At 40.5% G+C, this 25,014-nt stretch overlaps 2 protein-coding genes and 1 non-coding gene across 3 annotated transcripts; 1 reads left to right on the top strand and 2 right to left on the bottom strand.

Moving 5' to 3' along the window:
* Positions 1-314: 314 nt before the first annotated feature.
* LOC116246507 (U4 spliceosomal RNA) lies at positions 315-468 on the bottom strand. Its single transcript, XR_004170695.1, has one exon. It is a non-coding gene; the product is annotated as a U4 spliceosomal RNA (small nuclear RNA).
* A 2,863-nt stretch (positions 469-3,331) lies between these two features.
* LOC116250254 (monooxygenase 3-like) lies at positions 3,332-8,586 on the bottom strand. Its single transcript, XM_031623851.2, has 5 exons — positions 8,305-8,586; positions 7,380-7,445; positions 5,663-5,834; positions 5,119-5,347; positions 3,332-4,120 (listed from the first exon to the last, which is right to left on the bottom strand). The coding sequence occupies exons 1-5, from the start codon at positions 8,529-8,531 to the stop codon at positions 3,579-3,581; spliced, it is 1,236 nt and encodes a 411-aa protein (XP_031479711.1). The 5' UTR covers positions 8,532-8,586; the 3' UTR covers positions 3,332-3,578.
* Positions 8,587-15,929: 7,343 nt separating this feature from the next.
* LOC116256070 (uncharacterized) lies at positions 15,930-24,553 on the top strand. Its single transcript, XM_031632228.2, has 5 exons — positions 15,930-17,189; positions 18,043-18,114; positions 19,548-19,577; positions 23,515-24,054; positions 24,180-24,553. The coding sequence occupies exons 1-5, from the start codon at positions 16,623-16,625 to the stop codon at positions 24,246-24,248; spliced, it is 1,278 nt and encodes a 425-aa protein (XP_031488088.1). The 5' UTR covers positions 15,930-16,622; the 3' UTR covers positions 24,249-24,553.
* Positions 24,554-25,014: the final 461 nt, after the last annotated feature.

The following is a 25,014-nucleotide window of genomic DNA, read 5'->3' as shown; positions in this document are numbered from 1 at the left end:
TCTCCATTTTATAGAGGGCCCGACTCTCCAAGTTCCACGCGCTGATCGATACAGGACTAAAATGCCGACATACCGAAAGTATTTAAGCCTCGTGTGTACCTTTGATCTGAGAAATTGAAATACACCAGATCCAGATCCAAAAATTTAAATTACACATGGACTAAATGTTATTTTCCCTTCGAGTTTGGACAGGACATGAAAGTATCTTTAACCTTCCCCAGAAATTGAAGGGTCTCACGGAGCTTCCTACAAATTTCACAAAAGCAACCAACCCTGACTTCGTACAGTAACTTATGTTTGAGTTTGAGATTGTAGGGCTTACCCTTAGAGAAGGGGACCCTTCCAGAAATTCTCCAAGGCCAGGGTCTGGCCCAGGCCTTGGAGGGGGTTTGGAAATAGTTTTCAACCAGCAATTGACGCGCCTCGGTAAAACCTCATGAGCTGCGTCATTGCCCCAAGCGCAAAGATAAATTCACACAGTACCCTTAGTCTCTATTTTATAGCGGGCAGTGGCACTCCGAATTGCACGCGCTGATCGATACAGGACTAAAATACTGAAACTACGGTCACTACTCTCGCTTATTGCCTTCCCGTCTTCGAATATACTTTTGCTCTCCAAACTTTGCTGTGATGATAACGAAAATGTCTTTGGATATTATCTGATGGAACGACTCGAATCTGAACCCCCGATTCACTTGGGTTTGAAGTCATTTTCAAAACAAGTTTTCGTCTTAACTTTTTGAAAATGACATCAATTCAGTATAATTGGCCAAATTATTTCGTCTCGTGGGTCGTATTGATTGAGACGCATATGGCCGGGCTCGGCTAGCATACTTGTTTAATCCGTGTTGATAGGTCCTGTTCAACTGCAAGCCATGAATGCTGTGACCCTCATGAAGATTAACATGATTGTGGAAATCAATCATTGTGAAGTAACATCACTTAGTACAAAAAGTTTACCGGAAGGACTTGTATTGCAATGAGAAGTCAAGTAATGGAGATTTTTAAACGAGTCTATTTACTTGCGTCTCATGTTCTCATTTATCCAAAAATTTGCAACATTTTATGAATTCAATTATAAGATTGATTAGGATTCATCAAGAAGTTGCTACCATTATATCTGCATGCATGGATGCATGTGGCCAAAGAGAGATGATAAATTGATAATGTTCATGGATGTCATTCTTGCACCTGTATTGTAAACTGTTGTAATCCATGATAAGTAAAAAAAACGTTAAGTGGAAAGAGCTAGACAATTTCAAACGAAGAAAACGATGGGCGTGAGAAGGACGGACCAAGTTGGCTGGCCAGGGAAGGAGTCCATGACCCACCGTGGGCTAATCCATCGTGTGTTGATTTCTCTCATACCGGCTACCGGCAATAATTGGTCCGAGCCAGTTGATGGCCGGCTGCATGTGGTGGCTGTGCTTCCAAGTAATTGCAGTTGGTGAACAGCCAGCTTCACTTGAATGAATGGTGCACGCGTTATAAATACTGAGTTGAGCTGCACGGTGCCCGGAGCGCCGGAAGTCAGCCATGGCAACTCCTCCTCACGGCTAACAATTAAGTACTGGTCGTATCCAACTGTACACAGATCTCTATGATTGTTTTTAAACTAATATATTTTCATTTTTTACTCTAAATGAGTGAAACATGAAGACCATTTTAAATTAATTGTTTTAGGAAATTTGAATCGAAGCATGGATTAATCAAAATCTTTAATATGCTTCAAATTCATGGAATTCAAGTAGGGGGAAGGAGGGTCTGACTTGAAAATCTTTCAAGCAAAATATTGGATACGAAATCTTAGGACCCGAGATTTTAAGACCTCAAATTTAATGTATGTGAGGAGAAGCCCAGATTGCAGAATGACAGAATTTCATCCCAACCTTTTTTTTTCTTATTTTTTTTTAAATTTGCTAGTGTGGAAAATATCAAAGTCCGGCGGCATTTATTATAAAAGCAGCAGGATCCGCACACGCCCATTTTCCTCATCAGGAATTTAATATTTGGGACGGGTTAATTATTTTTAAAAAATTAAAAAATATTTTTAAATAATTAAAAAATATTTTCCCTCTGTCACAGTCTTAAATAATGCATGTTGCAATGTTCTGATCGCTTGGTCAGGTGGGTCACTTTAGGCCGACGATTTTAAGTGACAACGTGCATTGCCGGAAGACTGATAAAATGTGAGCAGAAGTGAAGTCGTTATATATGCATTAATTCATGAAGAACTGGTTGTCGTTTCCTTTTCCCTTTCAAAATAAATTCCCAACCAAAACAGATATATATATATATATATATATATATATATATATTAAATATTGAATTTGACATGCCATAAAAGTGGGCATGCACGACCTAACTTCTGCGCCTAACTTTTTCATTTCATAAATGTTCAATAATAAATATTCAATAATGAGAAATAAACTGAACCGTTAGAATCTCAACAATCTATTTGTATATAATAAAGAGCAAGATTCACAAAAATCGCATTCGATGCTTATTCTAATTTGAAATGCTTGTAATTTGGCGATTCTGAGATATAGACTAATGACTAGCTGCGTATTATTCGCTGGCCCAACCTATTGATATATTAATACATCTACAAGTTGAACCTTACTCGACAACTCGTTAATCCGATCGAGTCACGAATTCAAATAGGACCGTTCATTTATATATTAAAGTTCGTTATTTTTTGAATTGTGAAACATCACAAACTTTATATATATAATTCAATTTTAGTTGAGAAAAAAATCAAACATCAAGTCTTCTGGCATCTATTTATTGAAAAAATGCACTACAAAAACTATGTCCTAGCTCAAGAGTCACCAAGTCAAATCCCTGACCCAATGACCCAGTCTTCAATCAATCCGAGTCCAAGTCATGGTTTGCCAACCATTAATGGATCTAAGTGCGGCAGACGGGGCAGCCACAGAAAACATACTTGTGCATATTTGAACACCTTTGCTAGAAAAAATTAACCTCTCACTTTTCCGCCTTTGCCATGAAAAACTCGAAATCTCTTTCACCTTTGCTGCAAAAACTTAAACTCTCTCTTCTTCAAATGCAGAAGAACACTTTGAGGCACTTTCTTTCTACGTGTTGTATGAAACTATCTCAAATATTAAAGCAATACTAATACTAAGACTAGGTATCTATGAAATTCATGTAACACTAACAAAGTATTCTATTATTTGCTTAAGTAGACTCAAAGGCACATAGTTGGAACCCCTTCATGATAGGAAAGGAAGTGCCATTGGCGGTAGGCTCATGTCATGCTGGGAGAGGGCCAAACATCGCCCTCGAGCATCCATATCACCCCAACACATGCATGCTAAAATTGAGTAGTTTATCAAGTAATATTGAAAACAAGACCACAACTCAAGAAAGCACTACTTTACATATTTAACACTTGAAACCGGAAAGAAAATGGAAACCGAGAAAAGAAGCAACTCAAACCGATCAAACGTTCCTAACTTCTTTTGAAGCAACGAAGAAGTCCGGACTTAATTTAGTGGTGCAAACCAAGCCGGACCGGCGTAGCTTAACACTAGTGTTCCACATCTCCGTCGGCTTCAGGCCAGCTTAAAACTCGGCAACTCACCAGAGTTATAGTCCACGAGATCCACGAACCTATTGAACATGAGGCCGTAGCAGATCTTGTCCCTGAACATCTTGACCAACCTCCACGGCTGGCTCTGCACCCAGCCGGACAGGTAGGCGTAGGCGATCAGCGCCGCCGATCTCCATCTCCTCTCGTTCCCGTACTTCCTCAGCCCTTCCTCGATGGCCTTATGGTCGAACTCGATCTTGCCGTTCTTCCGCAGAGCTAGGCTGAGGTTCCTGGCCAGCACCACCGCGTCCTCAAGGGCCGTGCACCCGCCCTGGCCGATGTCGGAGGTCATCGGGTGCAACGCGTCGCCGGCAACCGTGACGCTTCCCCTCGACAGATTCCCAAACAGCAGACTCAGTGGACTCCTGAAGAAGAGTGGAGCTTGCGTCAACGTGTCGAGATCAGAATGCTCCACCACCTCACGATACTCCTTTGGCCAGTCCTTTGCTACTCTATCGGTTACATCTTGCTTGATCAGCTTTGGGCTCTTCCATATTTCCTCATCTGAATAGAAACCAGTGCAAGTTTAGATGTGATGTTCATTTTTCCCATTATATTTTTGAGAGAACTCCAAAGTTTTGCTTGCATATACAGCCCATGTGCATGATGAATATCCTTATAAAATAGGTTAAAAGGACACATGTATTATACTGGGAACTCTGCATGGTACACTTGGGTACATATAACCATTTCTCTCCAAACTTAAACTTGGTTATATATACAAACCTTTGCACAATTACATTGTGTACAGGATCCTGTTACTGTGCATGCCAAGTACCTCTAAAAAGTGGTACAAGTGGGTTAGGAGTACACTTAGCCATTTCTTAAAGGTTGTGCACCGTGCACAGCGCCTAACCCATTCTCCTCCAAAGTCATTCCTATTTTGGTGTTGCCACTGAGATTTGAGCCAATGACCGAAACCTACTGCGCAACCAGAGTGGTGCGCCTTATAGTTTAAGTAGATGGCAAAAAGTAAAAAGTGTTCAGGTGCTTGATTTAAAATTGGATGTGGAGATCTAAAAAAAATTTTAAAAGAGAGAAATCTGATAAAATCCTCAAACCATATCCTAATAATTGGTATTCTCAGCAGATCAGATTAAAAAATTGTAAAGAAGTAGAGTTTCTCAAAATAGGTGAACTCAATTAATAAGTGTGAGCATGGGGTGACCAATTTTCTGTTTATGGTTGCACACCTTTCGTTCTTATCTATGCTACGATTTCTAAATCTTTTTTTTTTCCCATCTTTCCTTTTCATCATATTAAATGGTCCTCTCGTGACGGAGAGAGAGAGAGAGAAGAAAGCAGAAATATATAAATCTAAATCTTCGGGTGCATGTGGACGGGGGCCAGTCCAATATTAATTATAAGGAATCCTGATCAAGATTTTTTTTATTTTTTTTGAGCACAAATGAATAAATATCTGATCAATATTAGCTATCACCCGAAGACTGGCAGATGTATTACTTTTTCGTTAGAATAAGGATGATTCAATATATAATTACCAACGGGATGTGCCGTTCTGATGACAAACCAATAAACATGCTTCTTATTGATAGGAATATAGCCTGCCCGAACCCCATCACCAAGAAACTGAACCATTTCATGGTCAATGTCGTGGCCGTCCGGGTAAACCGATAGGCCCCGAATCGCCGACCGGCCGGAGTTGATCGGTTCCGACATCCCCATCCATTGAGCCACCAAAGACCTGTTCCCGTCGCATCCGATCAAAACCTGTTACGGGAGCATAGCATATCGTCAATCTAGTTGCTAATCTAGGCTGAACATATAGTTATTTATCAATTTGGGACACATCAATCGCTTTTATGATAAGATCATGAAAATTGTGAACATATCTCCCAATCCATCTTAAACTCTTTAACAGCATGTCAATTTCAATACAAAAAACAGCTGATTACTTGACTTGTGTATATAGCAGAGCCACAAATATTGTTCTTGTGCATATGGGTTTACATCAGAGATGGTTTTTTCTTTGTTGTTAAAACAAAGAAAGTCCTAGAATTTGAGGGCAATTAAGCATGGTACTACCTTTGTCTTAACTCTGGTTCCATCCTCCAAATGAAGAGTGATCAGGGACTCGCCGGGAGACTGTTCTATGGACGACAGCCGGGAGCCCAGCCGGATAGTGGAGGGCGGAAGTTCCTCTGCTAGGGCCTCAAGCAGTGCCTTCCTATGAACAGACCTCAGTCCAAGTTTCTCACTGCAATAGACAGTAGATACCCAAAACCAAATTGTTATCATCCATGAAGAATGAGCATATGTAATGTACCTTCATCATATGATAGCCAATTCTAACACCCATCCATCTCGCCTTAATTCTAGCTACTGCTTTAAACAGCTTCAGTATGGCAATGGGTGATAGGTTTGCATCAAATTCAAAAGGACACAACTTATTTATTACGATGTGCAGTGATATAATGGCAGAGTAGGCGTCAACAAATTTTTATAGATGATGGGTATGGAATTTACTGGCGCCAGCTGCTTCACTAAATGAATATGCCAGTATCAATTAATTTTTAAAACACTTATGGCATATCTTTGAAATAACGACGCTGTCATTTCATCAGAAGGTGCAAGTGAAAGTGTTGCGTTGCTTCAGTGGCGACAACAAGTTGCGTTGGTGCAAGTGAATGTTCTAAGTCTAATGTTTTTGTTTTTAAACTTTTTAACTTCCTGCGATTCAATTGTAAGTTGAAGCATAAAGGAATGTTCAAAGGAATGTTATCTTGAATTCCGACACTCAAAGTAGGTCTGCACTTCTGGGGTATAAGGGAAAAGGTGAAAGCTCTTGCTTTTTACTGGGCGGTAAAATGAAATACTCATCTTTTTCACCCAAAAGGTTTTTAAGTCCAACTTACAAGGAATTCAGATTAAGTCGTATGACTATGATCAATCACAATCCTCTCCTTTCTCTTTTTAAACTTGGATAATTAGGCTCATCTAGGGATGAACAATGAGTCGAGCTACTCGAGCTCAACTCGTTAAAGCTCGACTTGTGAACGAGTTTGAGACAAATCATTTACTTAACAAGTCAAGCTCGAGTTCATGAGTCGACTCGTTCACATAATCGAGTTGAGTTCGAGCTCAACACGTAACTGCCGAGTTGAGGTGGAGCTTTAATAGAGTTTGTCGAGTCTTAATCAAGTCAATATATTCAAATGAGTTTACGAGTTTGTTGAGCTCAACATGTAACTGCCGAATGGGGTTGCTTTTGTCGAGTTGTTCTTGAGCTCGAGCCAAGTCAAGCTCAAGGTTTCATTAGTCAAGCCAAGCTCGAGCTGACTGAACTCGAGCTTGACTAGGCTCATGTTCACCCCTAGGTGGATCTAGGCTTGTTCACATTGAAGATGGTCATGTCGGACCGTCGGGTCAGGTCAGGCATTGAAACTGCGGGTGTAAATTATTTTCAACAAAACTCAAGTGGAGTTGGGGGAGACTTTACTAGTGGGTCAAAGAGGGTTGGAGAGGTCTAGTTTTGGTGAATATATATATATATATATAAAGCAAAAAAAAATATTATATTTAGATGTTGCTTATTTAATTAAGATAGTTGAATGAAAGAATCTGTTATTCCACCAAAAAATGATCACGGCTTTCCTAAAATTACCAACTTTTCTTCGTGCAGTGGTTGCAGCGAGGTTGTACTTTGGACTCGTGTCTAATTTACTCTTTTAATAGTGAAAGCTAGCAGCTTCACAAGCGCCAATCGTCGCAATATACCACAAAAGCAGGAAGTCTGATATACCTGACGGTGATTCCGAGGAGAGGGACCTTTTGGGTTCGACGAGCACTAAGCGACGTAAAGCTTGCCCTGGAATTATATAAGAGAGATGGTAAGAATGATGGAGAAGCAAATGATAGATGAAAACACAAAAGAAGCAGCAGAAGAATATGCAGAAGTGATAATGGCGATACATCAACGAGGCCGAGGCCCATCCTGTGTGTGTGTGTGTGTCTTTGATCATTCAATTTTCCTATATGCATATATAATTTAAGAAAAAGAGTGATAAAATGTTACCAGAAGTTGCAAACAATCTGCAAACAAACAAGAAACAAACTAAAATTCTATGTTTATGCTTTAACACTGACACGGATATATCCGAGATTCCGAGTCCCTTATGATGACAAGGAGGGCCCCTTCATCTGTTTACACAATAAATTTTAGCATGTTCAGTGAGGACAAATATAGTGTCCCCATTAGATTTCAGAGACGGTTGTAACTCCAACAGCGTCGTCCATTTGTTGGTTCGTTGGCATTTATTATTTTTCCTCTTTAAATCTTTCCGCCCCGACAAAATCGACATCAAGATGATCTATTGAGCAACATCCTTTTCCTCTCTCTCTCTGTGTTTCTTCCTAAAATAAAGTTCCTGTTAAGAATGATACGAATTCGAATCCAGAAATTCCAAACTTCAAGCCTCCTACTCCCGTAAAAAGTTTGGAAATACCATGAATTTCAGAAAAAGAAGAAAAGGTTTGTGTTTGGCATCACCTATTATTATACGGCCAAGCTCATGATAAACTATACTGGATTTCATGACCAGGGACAAGGCCCATGGATGCTGCCAAACTCACGCAAGGTTTGGATCAAAGTAGTAGAGAACTTCAAAACCAAACCAAGCACACAAGAGATCATGAAGACAAAGAAGAAGGACTGTGTGAGCATTTACGTCTTGAAAGGAGCATAGAAAGGAGTGAGCTTGTGAGCGACGTTGAGAGTCTCCAGGGCACGCCAAGCATTGGGGAAGAGCATGAGTGCGGCGCCAGTGGTTCGAAGCTCCTGAGCGCGCTCAAGAACCCGGCAACCGAGCCCAACTCGATGAAGCCCCACCGCGGTGGCAAGCCCGGCGATGCCTGCGCCCACTATCACTATGTCTTCAGTCATCTCCGTCACCATTTTCTATCACACTAAACTAAGCAGCACCACCACCACCTCCGGAAACTAGAGAGCTAAGCTGAGTTTGGGAGAGTAGATGGGGTAAGTCGGTCTATTTATAGAGGCTCCCCTCCCCAGTTAGGAAAACGCGCAAGAGGAGGAAGCAAGCTGCCCCTGCATTTGACAGTTGCAGACAGAGACTGATCGTATCCTTCCAATGAGGATGACAATGACCAGTTGACCTTCACTTATGGCATGGCAGCATTTTGCCTCCGTAAGGTGATTGATGGTTATCAAGATCTAGCTGTAGGGGCTCCTATATGGGTCCGGACCAACCATTTATTGCATGCAACCAACTCGGTATAGTTTAATCAGTCACAGACTACGATGTGGATTTGAATGAAGAAAAGCTAAACGCAAGTGTCATTGTGCTGAGATCCGACCGGTTGATAATCTGGTTCAGTTGTCTGAGTATTCCACAAGAATTCTTTTTTTTTTTTGAAGCTCTGATGGTTTTTCACCGTCAGTAAATGGAGCAGTGACTGTAAAAAACCTTCAATGAAGGGGTCAGCGATGCACGTGTTTTCTGACGTTTTATCTCACAGTCAGTAATGTGACCCTACAGTAGCGCCAAACCCGAATCAGGGGTTGGTAAATGGCAAAATTTGATCCCTCCGATTCAGGTATTAAGGGGATGTTTGGCAACGGTACTCACTAACCCATCTCAAAAAATGGCGCACAACATAAAACACTTTATAACAAGCGTTCCTTAAAGCAGCAGATTCATGAGATATTAACAATGTGTTACTATTGTCAAACGAGTCCAGTCGTAATGGACATGGTTGGAACCATACCCATCAATTCCTTTCCATTTTTGGTGAAGTGACTAACCATATATGCTCTGTACCTGAGTACATCAACTCCGCAATTGATATGACTGTTACGGATCCGACCCGACCTAACATCTGAGCATCAGACCGTATTCAAACTGGGAACCATATAAAAGTTTGATACCAAATCTAGTAAGAAGTTGGACATAAGGGTCCGTATGGTAAGCCCCTTCCCATTTATCATGAAAGCAAACTCCTACCTGTTTACAATGAAGACATTTACTGCCTTCACCAACAATGAAATACAGAAAAAAGATCACATCTGTATGGCTTTTTCCGCCGGTCTGTGTTCCAGTGATATAAAGAAGTGAAAATTAACTTCATATACGAAAGTGGAGAAGAGAGGAGGAGGAGCTTTTAATTGTAGGGGTGGTTGACCAGTTATGACACTGTGAAGGCATTGAATGTGGGTCAATGGGGCCGCTTCTGATTGACCTCAGCCTTAATTAACTGCACTGCGACTGGGCCTTTGTCAAACCATGGGCGTTGCTGACTTTGATCCTCCATAGCTTGCGATGCGATAAGATATTTTGACTAATTATGAACGGTCAAGAACTGATGGGCCAATGAATAAATGTTTCCTGTTTATGAACATGTATCATATCTTGGTAGATACGACTTTGGTCGCCAAATTCTTGTCTATGGTTAAAGAATTGCATGATGTTTTGTAATGTTTGGTAATAATTTGTGTAGCATGAACAAGAATCTTGGTAAAATTGTGATGTATGTGCTGTAGATATATGAGTTTATTTGCTGCCGAGCTTTCTTATTTGCATCCATTCAGTTTTGTGCCATAATCTAATAATAATAATATATGTACGTACGTGAATATACATAAATGATAGACATATAAGAGAAGGTTTTGAAAGGTTTGAATTTCAAATATGCATCGTACAAAATCGACAAGCGATAACTCGAAAAGAAAACTTATTTTTGATAGCGAACTCACTTTATATATCAAGAAAAAGGAACTCGTATGTATATAAAAGCAAAAACAAAAACGAAAAGTATACGTCACAAACACTAAAATCTAAACCATCATTATCAGTAAGGAATAAAACGACAAAATTTCAGTCATTAGATTGTAACTCGTCAGTGCATACTTGAAAATATCGCATTGCTTAAAACCGTACTATTCGACGGTATCTTTTCAATGGACAAAGTGTCTGACGATATTTTCAATATCTTTAGATATAGCGACTGCTCAATTAGACGGCGATGACCACGCAAAAGGGTCACTCTCATGACAACGTTAATTTGGAGGCAGTACCCCGTGTATATTTCTAAGCAAATTTTTAAATGAATTTATTCTATTTTCTTGCTCCATTAAATTCACTTCTCTTGTCTAAAATTTGTTTTCTTCCTAATTAATTTGCTTTAGGGGAGAGACAGGCTCCATCAAGTAATCTGAGCCATTAGAAATAATATTCTTTTGCTGTTTTATTTCATGATTATTAATATAGATTGCGGCGTGCATGTTCACTTAAACTGCATTACTATATCATTATTGAGTCATTACTTACAGGGGCAGGGTCAAAAAATTTTCAAGAGATGGGCCAAATTATATCTCAATATTTTTTGACAGAAGCTTAAGGATCATTTTTCAAAATTTTTATCTAGGATAATTTTTTTTCCTAAAATTTATGTGTAATTTTTTTTTTTTCAGTGGCGAGGGGTAGGGCTCTTGCCGACCCCACTTTACTCCGCCCCTGACAGGTCATAGGTTGGCTTTCAACTTCTAAGTTGAAGGTCAAACATGATGCATATAATTTGAGCTTATAAACCTTTCTTTTATTAAATGGTTCAACTGTGATCCATTAATTTTTTTATTGTAGAGGCTTCACACTCCATATGAAATATCTCATCCATTAAAGTTTTTATTTTTGGGTGGCCAGGGGAGGGTTACTGACCAGTAGAGAGTCGAAACTTCCACCTAACTCCTTGTCCCCTTAAAGTACAAGACAATCTTTAGATGTCACTTGATGCCAAAATGAAAACTGACTGTCTACCAGTTCGCACCTTATACTGTTCATTAATTTGCCTATAAAGTCCCAATGCTAATTACATGAGCTGAAAAAAATGTAATGTACAGGATTTATCTTTGAGAAATTCAATTATCATTATTTTCGATTGTGCATTCATTTATAAAATTATGAATTGCATAGAAACTTGCATTTCTATGGATTTGGTAATATGCACCGATGGGAAAATCGGTCGTGTTTGAATGGGGGAACAAGATTAGGACAGAACGTGTTCCTCAAAACGCTTCATCTGAGAATTTATTGACCCTTGATGTCTATATGGCATGGCGCATCCACGCAAAAATAGTTAACTCGTGTAAGATTAATCGTTTTTGCCAAGTAGCATGACGACTTCTTGTTGATCAAACTTCAGTCTGAGACAAACCGTCTTCTGTTCGAGGCCAGACTTGGCATGCACAAGACAAATTGTCTATGAATAGCAAGCACACTTCAAGTGATCAAAGAATTGCATCAATTGAAAAAGAAAACTGATATTTTCTTTCTCCTTTTCGTGTTCTTATAGTAGCACGAACTTCAATTGATCAAATAATTGGTTCAATAAAAAACTTGACATTATTAAGCTGCTGCAGATCCATCCCCCAAATTAGGGTAGGGGCCCATGAAGCCAGCGAACCTTTAGTTAAATATCTCCCGTCCTAACAATATAGACCAAATTCGTCCCTTTTAAGGGAGAAACCTATTTTAAGATCTTACGCTTCCAAAAATTTCTCTACGCATAAGACGTCAGACCTTACGTCTATGTCACGTTGAGGAGTCAAAAATTTTTCATGAAAATGCTGAATTATAATTTCAAAATTTTGACAGTAGCCAAAATATTATTTGTGCAAAGTTTTTATATTTGATACACCAATTTTTTAATTAAATATTTTTTTGAATATAACATATATTTTTAATAATAAAATCTATATTATTAATTAAAAAATAATATTTGAAATTTCCTGTCAGCCGCGTACCGGGTACCCATTGCCGGCTGCCCACCTCTAGCTCCGCCCGTTCGTGCTCCTTTATCAAATCCAATCTAGTGGGAGCCTATGTAATCAGATTCAGAGCTTATTTTTCTCCACTGAAGTTGTGTTCAACATGGATGACAAGATGAGGTCCGAAATTTATACGTTGGAGTAGGATCGATCTTTGTTGAACCTCAATAGGACTTGGCCTCAGATTCAGTATCTAAGCAGAAAACTGTGTGCAAATCTGACCGGTAATCAGATCCGAATTGGATCAAGTCGGACTAGTCCAAATGATAGCCAAGAAGAAATTTTCGTTTCTAACATTTTTAATGCAGAAATACCTGACAACTATTGGCATCCCTACTATGGTAACTTCACATCTTACAAACTTCTGTGGACATATGAATGGTCATCATGGAATATGAACACCACGAAATATGAATACTTGTTTGTAAATTCATGAAGCTATATATATATTACTCCTATGTTTGTGTGTGTGTGTGTATATATATATATATATATACATACATACACACACACAAACATATGAGTAACCGTAGTTGACAGTTACCATGGAATTAATTACCCTATAAGCAGGTCTGAGTTTGTCTTGGGTTCTAGATGCAGCTCAATGGCAGCAATGACCCATAGAGTGCAAGTATTGGCGGATTTGGTCTATTGGAGGTCAATGACATTGGATTCAAATTGGATGTAGACAATATCAGAACCATTGGCATCCTCAGATTCTGTTTGAATAGTCAGATTTTGGTTTGAGATTCAGATCTGGACGTAAAACAGCTTTGCTTGAAAAGAGATATTAAACCTCCCCACATATCTTCCTCACTGGATGCTTGAAAAGCGACGTCGGCTGAGCTTTTTTCTGCGAGCCTGCTGGGGGAAGAAGCAACCGTTACTTGAGAGACGAATCAATATTTGAAGAAGAAGAAGATGATGATGATGATGAAGAAGATAAAAGAACTTTATGTTAGTATCCTATGAATCTGTTCTAATATTTGAAACAAATTCATGAAATACTAACACAATATTCTGATTACCAACACTCCCACAAGGAATTGAAGATCAATAACTTACTAGCTTTCCTGAAGAGGGGAAGGTTTCAATATATCGTATGCTCGGGTACTCCCGCACAATCGGGCCGTGTGTTCCATGCCCATGGTGGAAAGTATTGGTGGTCTTGGAACACACGAAAAGCGTGGTCTCTTTATTTGATAGGGTGCCTGCGGGAACATTCGGAGATATCCAATTGGACTATCAACAAATTGGATAGGATTCAGATTTAAGAAGTGATGTCCAACAGGATTCTGATTTGGATTCAAATCCAGTCTTAAATAAAATATCTTATATCCAATGTCCATACATTTTCAAAGTCCGTCATTAACATATCACAATGCAATTCCAACTCAGTTGTATGTTTTAAAAATTCAGATTCACATCTATATGCGAATATAGAAGTTGGATTGGGATCGGATTCAGGTTGTGAATTCAAATCCATCCTATTGTGTTTAGACACCAAAACGGCTTTAAAAACTGTTCAAACTTCTTTACAAGTGTATGCCAAGTGCTATGGGTCCTTGTGAGAACATTGAAAGAGGCGTTTGATTGCTGGGTGAAATCTTTTTTTAATGAAACTTTTTCATCTCATGTCAGAAATTGTCATGGCAACGAAGTTAAATTTCTCTCTTTACTAGCTGGTAAAAGCTTCTGTGTTTGACAAAGGTTTTACTAAAATTGGTTATCTGCCACTCTCTTTTACCTCCTCTCTCAAACAACACAAAATTCTCGTTGTTTATGTAAATTCCAAGTCTGATGGATCCACATCCGATCCGACCCGACCCGAGGGAATAGTAGCAGCACGGATGACAAGTAGCGTGAAAAGCATGAAGTGTGAGTTGTCAGGGCACGTCCCTCGCCGTGGGACCCAAGTCCTCTTCGCCTATTGGATCACCCCGTATCGGATCAAAACTCGATATCCAGGTCCATGGCCCAAACGACATTGAAATTTGGTGCTCGAGAAAAGTCTTTCGTGAATAACACGTTAATATTAGAATTTAGAATGACAAGGAAGAAAAAGAAGTCTTGGAATTTTGTTTTCCTGGCTTTAATTTCCCCAGTTCTTCTTTTCCCTCAACGGGCATAGAACAAGTGAAATTTCGCCGGTTTTATTATAGTGGGCAGATGCTTAGGTAGGTTGGAGCACGACAACTAAGTTATAGATGCATTAACGGTGGAATCCATTTTTTTTTTATATAGCACTAAATATATAGTTAACAACTAAGTCTACTCGATTTCATAAAGCATTGACCCGGATCTAGTAGGGTTGTCTTGCATAATTTAGACTTAGAGCTATAAATTTAAGGTTTTATAGTAGCTTCACTTATTTTCGTCCCCTTAGGTGCATCACATTCATTCCTTTCATTGATGTAACTGGAGTTCTAAAGGCAGGAGGACCAAGACCTTTGAGGTGGTGGTTTTGGCGGTGAGTCGTTATCCTCTCACTTACATGGGAATTGAAAAAAACTGTACCAATATATATATATATATATATATATATATAATGAAAAAAAATAATGGATTTCTTTAAAGTTTTTTTTATAATTAGTACTGTCAATATTGGTCATATCACCCTAGCCGTATCGGCCATATATTGACAAAGAACTCTAATGGAATTCGTTTTAGTTTTTAAACCAGTTTTTGTGACGTCAATTTTTCTTAGTGTGTCATTCATATGCTACCTACAAGTTAATTAAAAAGATTTTAAAAATTGATACATGGCACACTGAATTGGTTCTGCCTCCAATTTGACTCCGTTGATTCTGATGACACAGACTCCAGCTCCTTTAATCTAAGCTTCTTATAATTTTCTCTTTCAGTCTTTCTTTAACTATTGAATTACATCATGAAGCTTTATCTTCAAGTGCTAAGCTCTCTTTTATTTCCTGCAGATTTCATGAAGGCAAAGTTCAAGAAGTTGAACTAAAGCAAATTCCCCAAACAATCAAGTGTTGAAAACTACTACTGAAAAATACTAAAGCAAGTTTCAGTTTTAAGCTTGTGTTGAATATTTTTTTTTGACTTCGTTCTCGAATTAGAAGCAATTGGTAAATCGATGGGCACCTTATTGCTGTTCACAGATCGATCTATGTTTTTTAGTTAACGTTTTAAAACTAGCGTTTGAAGAACAGTTTGTCAACTAACGCCACCACTTCACTTGTATTGACGTAAGGAATGAGTTAGGAGTATGGGAATCTAAACTCACTTTCTTAAGTATTAAGCGATTAACAATGGTTAAAGTTATGAATTTGCTTCAAGAATGTAAATGTCAAATATCTATGGAGTGGTTGATTGGCAGGAGAAAAGTTTCAGAGTGTATTGGGCAGGTGAAATTGCATTGCACCTACCAGTCTACCCAGGAAATAAACATCCACTAATGTTTGTAAAATTTCACCTGCTCTCAACTGCGTTTCAACCATGCTTTGAGATGTTTAAAGAGCAGACTCGACTTCGGTTTTCTGAAAAAATTGCAGTGGCCAAGTGGTAGAAGGGGGTGAGACTTTTCAGTGTTTGTTGAAGAGAGACTGAAGTGTAGGAGGAGAAGGTGAAGTTTCACTTCAATTTGGAGATGAAAAAACTTTCCCCTTGGAAAACTCGGGAAATCTTCTCGTCAATGTCTAGAAATGAAAAAAATAAAGAAGAAAAGGAAAAGGAAGGCGTGATGAAGTGAGCAGAAACCACAGATTCAAAAAGAAGCGTGCACCGAGGGAGAGTGTTCCAGAGATTTCCATTTTCAGGAACTCTCAAAGATGCGAACTTCTCATAAAGGGGACCAACCAAAAACCACCCTTCACCCCTGAAAACCACCTCGCTCTCTCTTTCTCTGTGTCTCTGTCTCTCTATCTCCTTCCCTCCCTTTTCGAGCAAAAAACCACTCTCTTTCTGTGTTTGCCCCTTACAGACCAAAACCACCCTCTCTCTCACACACTCTGTCTTAATAAGCATAATAAGCAAAAACCACTTTCTTTCTCTCTCTGCCCAAGGACTGCCCAAAACCACCGAAGCCTCTTTCTCTTCCAAATTTCAAACCCCACCCAACCCCCTTTCTCTAATGGGATAAAGCTATAAACCAAAGAACCTACAATACCACCCTCCACAATCAAAGCCCTAACCGAAAAACCGCCATAAAATCAGAGAGTGAGAGAGAGAGAGAGAGGGATGGCATCTAAAGTCATGGCGTCGTCGTCGCCTGCAGCCTCGGATCTCAACCGTCCGTCCATAGCCATCGCAGAATTGCAGACGCCGGACGCTTCCCGGGCCACCATGAACATGGAGGACCTCATCAAGGGCTTCTGGCCGGCGGACCCCACCCCGGCCGCGGCCCCGGTCTTTGCAGCCGAGGCGCCGAAGACGGTGGAGCAGGTGTGGAAGGAGATCGACGAGCGGAGGGGTTGCGATGGCGGAGAGAGGGTAGGGGAGATGACCCTCGAGGATTTCCTGGCTAAGGCCGGCCTCGTGAGGGACGAGGATGTGGCCGGAGGCGGTGGGAGTGGTGGGTTTGGCTCCGCTGCTCCTGGTGCCTTTGGTGGTGCCACTAGCGGCGATGAGTCGTTCCGGAAGAGGTTTGGCTTCGGTGAGGAAGCCGAGGGAGCAGCGAGGGCGAAGCGGAAGGCGGCTGCGGCTGCAGCGGCCTTGTCGGAGCCGGTGGATCGGGCAGCGCAGCAGCGCCAGAGGAGGATGATAAAAAACCGCGAGTCCGCTGCGAGGTCGAGGGAGCGGAAATTGGTGGGTGGTTCTTTCTTTTAGGATTCCTGGTGTTTGGGATTCGTACATGTTTCTTTTTCTTCGTTGGTGGTGGCGATCGGATTTATTTGTGGAAGATCGCATCAAAGGACTTCGTCCTCATTCGGTTTGGAGACTTTGTGGGTTTGCTTTTTCCTCTCAAGATCCTGCTTCTCTTTAGTTGATGCTGTTGATTCTGCAAAACTTAATTTCCTCTTTTTCTTTTTAACTCTTTTCGCTGTGACATTCTTCAAGCGATATTCACGGAAGATTTTGAGTTCTTATTTGGGCTAGGAATTATTAAGATCCTGTTTGTTTTGCTTTCTTTCTCACTTACGTATTTACTGATTGTTAATCTTGGAAAAACAATTATAGTTTTCGTGGCCAAGTCACTTGGAATGCTACTATACAGAAAACCTTCTCAGAACTTTATCTTGCTAGTCTTTGCTCTGTGACTTCGCTGAAAAAATAGTGTGTCAATTGGGAAATGGGATCAGGTCACCTGGTGCTTAATGGAACATGCACCAGGGAACATGTATATGTACTGGGCTGGCTCCGCAGTGTGCCAAGGATGGTACGCAACCAGGATATGTGTATGGTCTTGTTGGTGTTTACATTGGCATGCTACACCACTGGTCAGATGATATTCATGGTGATTGTGAGAATTGGTAATTGTAGATTTTCTTTTACTTGGAGAGGATGTGTCTGTGTGTGTGCATGCGTGTGAGCATGCATGTATCGTTGTTTTATCTACTTAGTTCTTTTCAGATGTTGATATTTGAGCGGCTTTATATTGATGCATTCCTTGGAATATTTGGAAATGTGCTCTTTTATAATTCCTCCACTGTGTTTGTAGGCCTATACCATGGATTTGCAATCGACAGTATCACAGCTTGAAGAGGAGAACGCACAGCTAGTTAGAGAGCAGGTGTGTGAGTGTTCTTCCTGTTTTTGTTCTGCATCTGCTATTCCATCTTCCAGCCACCAGAGAAGAGGCTTCAAAATATTGCAGTTTATACGTTATTTTGATATTCAAGTCCAGTTGACAACTTCTACCGGAAAATGAGTTTGCTAGTAAAATGGTCGCCATATGTTAGCTCTTATGGTGAAGAAAAAACATAGACATTCCTGTTAAAGCTAACCACCCTAATGCAAGGTTCTGTGTGGGGCTGGTGTACATTTGAAAGAACAATTCGCTATATGCGTGCCAGTTTGCACGGATTAAGTTGGCATGGAGACTAATTAGTTGTTGTCTGAATTTTAGAATGAGTGGGAACTGGGAAGATTTTATGGTGTAATCATGCATCAGAAAACATGTTCATGACAATGATGCTCATCATGAAAAACAAAGGGGTGCACCTAAGCATATGCATTTGTACGGTGAAGTTTAGTTGATCCAGAAAGAAAGCCTACAGAATATGGAAAAGTAAACGTTTTACTTGAAAAACCTGCAGCATGCAAGTCGGAAGAGGACTTGTAATGAGCTGTGTCTCTTTGCTGCGTTTGGTAGTATACTAGGTTAAATTCCCAGTCGAAGATAATTATGTTAGTAGATTGTGTGGTTAGACAGCGAAAGCAGTAGTTTTTGTTGGTTTTAACGTGTTTTTATTTGGAAAAGGAGTTAAATGCAAACCTAGTAAGAACATTTTTATGTAACGTAACATTTTAATAAATCAAAACCATAGAAAATAAGTAATAATTAATGTCTCACTCACTTCTGTTTTTTTTGAATACTCATCACATTAACTCCCATCCTTTGATAAGAGGCACGGCTGCCACTTTTCATTTCCTTGCTGAGCAAGGTTAAGTATTTGCAATTGCATATTTGTTGGTAAAAGGAACGATGACTTTGTGAGACTAAGAAGTTGAGGAACAGTGTCAATTGTCCATCTGTTGGAGGAACTGTGAAGTGAAGAGTTGTCTATGTAGAAATTTGGCTCTTGTATTGATCCTTTTGTCTTTCTTATTCTAGATGGTCATCTGTAGTGTGTATCTTCTAAGCATGGTTATTTTTTAGCTAAAGGAACATCTGAAAAGTACCATTATTTGAAGACCAAGTCTCACCAAATGTCCTGGCCTTATAAAGGTGAGCCTTTTCTTGGTACAAGTCTACATGCCGCTGTGAACAACTTCAGACCTTCCCTCCTTAAATTTACTTTCCTGCATAGAAAAACATGGAGGGTGTAAAGGGTGAAGAAATAACAGTATGGCCATCATAAAGTGTTGAGCATTGGACAGAACAATTCCTGCTCCCTGCACATTCTGCCCCCTTTTTTTTTTTGGTCACTGCTATATGCTTGTTATATTTTGGCATTTTCCTAGATAATGTCCAGTGGAAACTAATCCCTGACCTTAATGCAGACGGAACAAAAGAGGAGGAGGTATAAACAGGTAAATCACCCTCTCTCTCTCTCTCTCTCTCTCTCTCTCTCTCTCTCTCTCTTTTTATACATAGAAAATAGTGCACCAACATTACCATAATGCTAATATGTTCGATATGCTAATCTTTTCTTGTACAAATTCAGTCCTCAAACTAGTGCGGGAATGCAGTATTCCTATTACGTTTTTGAGTCACAGCAGTTTTTTGGTGCACCTATGATTGCTGATACTGTGATGGCATATGCTGCTATTTTTCTGATTGAAATGCTGTTAGGAATGAACATAGTCTTCCAATCTCTACTCGTTTATTCCTGCTTTTAAATCCTTTACGTAATGTTAACTTCTGAATTTTACCATGAACATGGGATTTACTTACTTTAATGTGCAATGTGGTGATAACTTGTTGGTAGTTTCATTTCTGGAACTTTATCTGTCCTTGCCTCCTTGGCTTAGTTTTGTAACTTTGTTTAGTGATCATTATCATCAACTTGCCTTTGTGTGCCATGGCATCATGGAGTTGATTGTTTGGTTTCACTTTTTGATATTTCATTAGTAGAAAACATGTGCTTTAAGATGTCTAGCACGTTTGTTTAACCACCTTGGATCTGGGTATAGAAGTGTCTTGAGACAACTTTCTGGACTGTCAGAAGCCTCCAAACCATATCATTTGGATGATCTTGATTTGTCTGAGTTTGCTCCATCTTATTGATAAGAATAAACAAATATCAATGAAATGGAAGGGACCTAAACCATTGTTAATTATCTTTCAGATAAGGTTTTTTTTTGTTTTGTTTTGTTTTTTTTTTCCTTGTAAATGGTTCCTCTCATGTCTTCTACCACATCTTTATTTTTGAATTTTGAAACTTGACTACAGGATGTGGAGTCAGTTCCTTCGCTTTCTTCACAAGGTTCTTAATTTTGATTTTACTTCTCTTCATTTTTATCAGGAAGCATTTTGAATGCGTGGTATTTAGTAGCTTGTTGTCCAAGTCATGATTGATTTTGGAGCATTTGTTCAACTTCCTAAGTAGCTTTCTGTGTCATGTGCTCTGCATCTGTTGTTCATAAGTACACCATATTCCAACCTAAGCCAGTGATACGCTTGATAAGATGTGCATTCCTGTTAGTGGTCAGTGCAACGTTAAGGGAGGTCTAGGTGAGACCTTGAAAGATAATCCTGACCCACCATTCTGTGCAAACCTTCAGGGCATAAGCTGCTTGTTTGACAGAATTGTTTTATAGGGTGTCCTCATAACATAGGCGTGACATAAAACTCTGTGAAACAGGGACGACTTGGTGTGTATGAATCTTTTATTTTGGACAATACCAAGTATCCATGTGGTAAACCGTGCTAGTGGGCACCCTTTGTAGGACGACTATTCCATTACTCTGTCCTGGCCGTGACTGGAACTCAATGAATCTTAATCTGAGATGTGAATAGTTTCAGGGAGCATGTTACTGAAGCCTTGTGTAATGATTAGGGCTCTCCATCAGGCGATTCTTTCCACTAACACTTGGAGCGTGTTTGATTGCACGAAATGCCTCCTGGAAATTTCGGTGTTCCTTGTAGCGCACGAAACATACATCCCACACAAGCAAAGAAAGCTGAAGCAGCCTTCCAAATCACTTAAATTTAGCGCTTGGGAAAACTGAAGTGCCTTGTTTCTTAACAACGTAGTGTTTAGTTTGTACACCAGAATCCAGACCTGCTGAATGTGAAGCTTTTATGAATTTTGTTGCATAAACATGGTAAACTAACAAAACAATTGCTGCAGCTCATGGAGAATGTTGTACCTGTTGTTGAGGGCCGGAAACCGAGACGTGCGCTTAGAAGAACTCATTCCATGCAGTGGTAGATACATTCCCCCTGATCAGCTATGCTGACTTCCTCTCAAGGTCTTGGCCTTCGCATCATCCCAGAGAGTCTCTCCTATGAGCTTCCAAATTCCAATGAGCTTCTTGTGGATGGTGAAGACTCAGAACACTGGATAGATTGAGGGCTTCATTACCTTAAGATTCAACTTTGAGATTCTGGAAGTCCATCCAGATGGATCGGAGTTTTGATCTTGTGGGAGGGAGGTTGGTGGATAACTTAAGAAACCTGTTTAGCCCTTGTGATCCTCCATGCCTCCTTTTGGTTGGTGGAATGTGGGAATACAATAAAAAGCCCTGGAGGGAGGAAAGGGTACATTATGTATCATTCTGCATATTTATCAGAAATAATTCAAAATTTATTTGCTGTCTTCAGCAGGAAACTTGTGTTGTACTGTAGTTTGAATTAGCTGCCCATAGGCTGAGTGATCTCTGTTTTATATCAGCAGCATCGTGTACTTGTTTGCTAGTATGGTTTCAGAATCGCAAGCTTTGAGCCGCAGAGAGAGAAAGAGAGAGAGAGAGAGAGAGAGAGAGAGAGAGAGAGAGAGAAAGCTCAAATGAACATCTTGATAAAGAATCATGCCATGCCCGTTTGAGAATCTCTACCGTTAGCACGTCCCGTATCTTAAATAGTAGTATTGGTCTGTCACTCTCGAGGCAAGGCCACGAGCAGCTGCCAATTTAGCTTCGGCTCTGGGGCAGGCTGAGTCTCTCGGAAAATTACAAACGGGATATATGCTAGTGACGGGATGTAAGTGTTTTTCCTGCTGCTTTTGTTCTAAAACTACACAGTGGGTGTCGCGAGTGAGAGAGAGTCCTTTTTCTGTTAATTAGTATATGTTTGTTATACTCTCTACGTTTCACGTGATCTGTTATCAAGAGGGGACAGCAGGAGAGGTGCTCTGTTTCGTGGTCACAATTAATGGTGCACGCGGAATAACCTTCATTCTTAATAGGATCTACGAGTTCTCCCCTTCTCCCCCCCCCCCATTTGGCAAGCACCATTTTTCATTCATTTGGAACGCATACTAAGGAAAGTGTTACACGTCAAATTTTTTTGCTCGCAGTTCTGCGTGGTGACCACCGAGTAAACTATACTGTCGCCTTTTACTAACGAAGAAAGTTTAGGAGCTTAGTACATCTATCCTGCTTTTGCGGTTTTTGTCATTCTCTCCGTTTCACTTTGCTTTTTTATCCGTGGTTCACAGCATATACCAATCACGTCTTTGTCACTGCGCGCCCCACATTGCAGACAATTCTTCCATCTCTCCATCTCTATAAATGATCCTCTGTTGCCGTTCATAGACTAGCAGATTTCCTTCCTTTTTCTGTTTCATTCATGGCTACCACCAACCCTATCTTTCTCATTTTCTATTTCTTGATGTTCTTCCTTCGTTCTAACTCATCGTCTGCCGCTACATACATCGTTCGAGAAGGCGCATATGGAGCTACTGTGACCAACTTGTCTGCTTGGGCAACTTCACATCCTGTGCATGTCGGCGACACTCTTCGTAATCTCTCTCTCTCTCTCCGAATCATACATACAAACACACAAAAATACACGTACACACACGGGGCTTGATGGTGTGCGTCTTGTTTGGTGAAGTTTTCAGGCTCAGCCCTCAAAGGCAAAATGTGTACATCTTCCACCGTAGAAAAGCTCTCGAGAGTTGCAACTTCACAGAGGCAACACTGTTGGAGAGAGATAACAACGGCTACTTTAAGGTGGTGCCATTTCTCCCTTCACGTGAGTGCGTGTATATGCGTGCCTTCCACATCCTGTGTCGCAGACCTAGCTATGCTTTTCTTTACCCGTCTTACGTACAGCCATTGGCAGCAGAGAAACTCTGAACTGTCTCCTCAATCCATATAGAGGCTTTCGCTTTGTCTTTGTCCATATGGGGTCTGGGAACAATTTAAATGAAGAAGAAAGTACCGTCAATACCCATGAGCTTGATACCATTTGGGGAGCCTCTTAAGAGTCGTCCCACAGATTACATTCTATTCCTTCTGCTTTTCCTTTATCTGCGCTTCTCTTTGGGAACGTGGTACTGACTGGCTCTGCTGTTCGCAGTGGCTGGCCACTCGGGTCGGAGTTTTCTATTTCTCCTACAACAAGGCCGTTAATGGCAGCACCTCTCATTGCTCAATGGCGCGGAAGATCGCCGTGATTGTTCGCCGGCAGATACATTCAAAATTTCACAGCAGATCGCCGAAGCTTCCGCCCTTCTATGCGCCATCTCCGCGCCACCATGGACCAGAACCTTCAAACCATGCCAGCTCCTTAGCTAGAGCACCAAGCATTCCTCCAAGCAGTCCTCCAAATTTCTCTCCACGCAGAGATGGGTTCTGCAGGAGCGCATCTTTGGCACCAACACCGCAGGTTGTCATGTCGGACTCTGTTGCAGGACTTCCTCCACTTCCAGTGCCGCTGCCAGTCGTGCCGGATTCTGCTGGTGGAATTCCACCGTCTCTGGTGCCAATGCCGCCAGTGATGCAGGATCCATATGCAGGAGTTCCTTTCGTCATCAGCAATCCAGCATTGCCTTTGCCAAAAGGAGAAACCGACTCTGCTGCAATTCGACCGTTGCCTACGTCCGATGCAGAAGGCCAGGTATGCTACAAATCCCTCTGTTTCCGTCAAATTAGAAAAAATTGACAAACCCATCTTTTCTTTTAAGATCTGGTTTTGAATGACATACCAATTTCTAAGAGATTTTGTGTACCAAAAATAAACAGGTAGTGGGTTGGAGTGGAACTCAAATGCTGCTGATGGTGCTGATGCTTTGCTTCTCCTTTACACTTTGATGATGACCATTTCTTTTTCTTCTTTCCTTTTGGGGTGCAAATATTTTACGCTTGGTTGCTAAGGAAAGATTTCTGGGTATTGTTACATTACATAGCTTAGGTTGGTTGGGTTCAGGGTGCTTTCAGAACCATGTGCGTTGTCTGTAACTGGAAGACATTTGCTTCTTAGCAATCATATGGTGTTATTGTACAACAGCCGTGTGCTCCTCTATCGCCTTCCACATTTTTCGGTTCTGTTGGGTCACTCAGGCTCTGTTCCGTTACTCGAACGTGAAAATTACGGACTACCGGTGTTTCTCCGGCTTCCTTCGCTCAGGACCTCCTTGTGGGGCCATCTTTCTCTTCTAAGGTAAGAGTATTGTGTGAAGGAAGTTGTGACGGGCATGGATTTTCCTCCTTTTAGTGAGGGCTCATGGATGCATCGCAATGATAATCGCTACAGGGCAGCCCACACAGACGCTCAGCCGCTTCACAATTGTGTCTGTCGAGGCATAATTCCACCCGATACAGGCCCTCGTTACACAGGCTTCATTTTCTTTAATTCTTTTTGTAATAATGTTTTAACTTAATCATCTCTCTTTCTCTCTCTCATTTTGTTCGTGGGTGATGGTGTCGTTTCGTTCTTTCCACTTCTCTTATTTCGTTTTCTTTTATTTCGTTTTCTCTTGTTTCGTTTTTTTTGTGAGTGTATATTTTATTTTTTGCTTCTTTTTTACGATTTGTTACTGTAACTAAGGGAATTCTTGTCCTCAATTTTTGTATATAG

Source organism: Nymphaea colorata, chromosome 1 (assembly GCF_008831285.2).
Source record: "Nymphaea colorata isolate Beijing-Zhang1983 chromosome 1, ASM883128v2, whole genome shotgun sequence".
NCBI lineage: Eukaryota > Viridiplantae > Streptophyta > Magnoliopsida > Nymphaeales > Nymphaeaceae > Nymphaea > Nymphaea colorata.
The sequence above is the reverse complement of the archived record's forward strand: the minus strand, read 5'-3'. Positions and strand labels throughout refer to the sequence as shown.

What these genes read in the sequence shown, in the direction of transcription:
- LOC116256070 (XM_031632228.2), top strand. Translation starts at nt 16,623, where the DNA reads ATGGCATCTAAAGTCATGGCGTCGTCGTCGCCTGCAGCCTCGGATCTC. An exon ending in CACAGCTAGTTAGAGAGCAG is followed by an intron (nt 18,115 to 19,547) that starts GTGTGTGAGTGT and finishes ACCTTAATGCAG; the next exon opens with ACGGAACAAAAGAGGAGGAG. An exon ending in AGAGGAGGAGGTATAAACAG is followed by an intron (nt 19,578 to 23,514) that starts GTAAATCACCCT and finishes TGCTGTTCGCAG; the next exon opens with TGGCTGGCCACTCGGGTCGG.
- LOC116250254 (XM_031623851.2), bottom strand. Translation starts at nt 8,531, where the DNA reads ATGGTGACGGAGATGACTGAAGACATAGTGATAGTGGGCGCAGGCATC. An exon ending in TTCTATGCTCCTTTCAAGAC is followed by an intron (nt 7,446 to 8,304) that starts GTAAATGCTCAC and finishes ATATAATTCCAG; the next exon opens with GGCAAGCTTTACGTCGCTTA. An exon ending in CAGAACGGCACATCCCGTTG is followed by an intron (nt 4,121 to 5,118) that starts GTAATTATATAT and finishes GTTTCTATTCAG; the next exon opens with ATGAGGAAATATGGAAGAGC.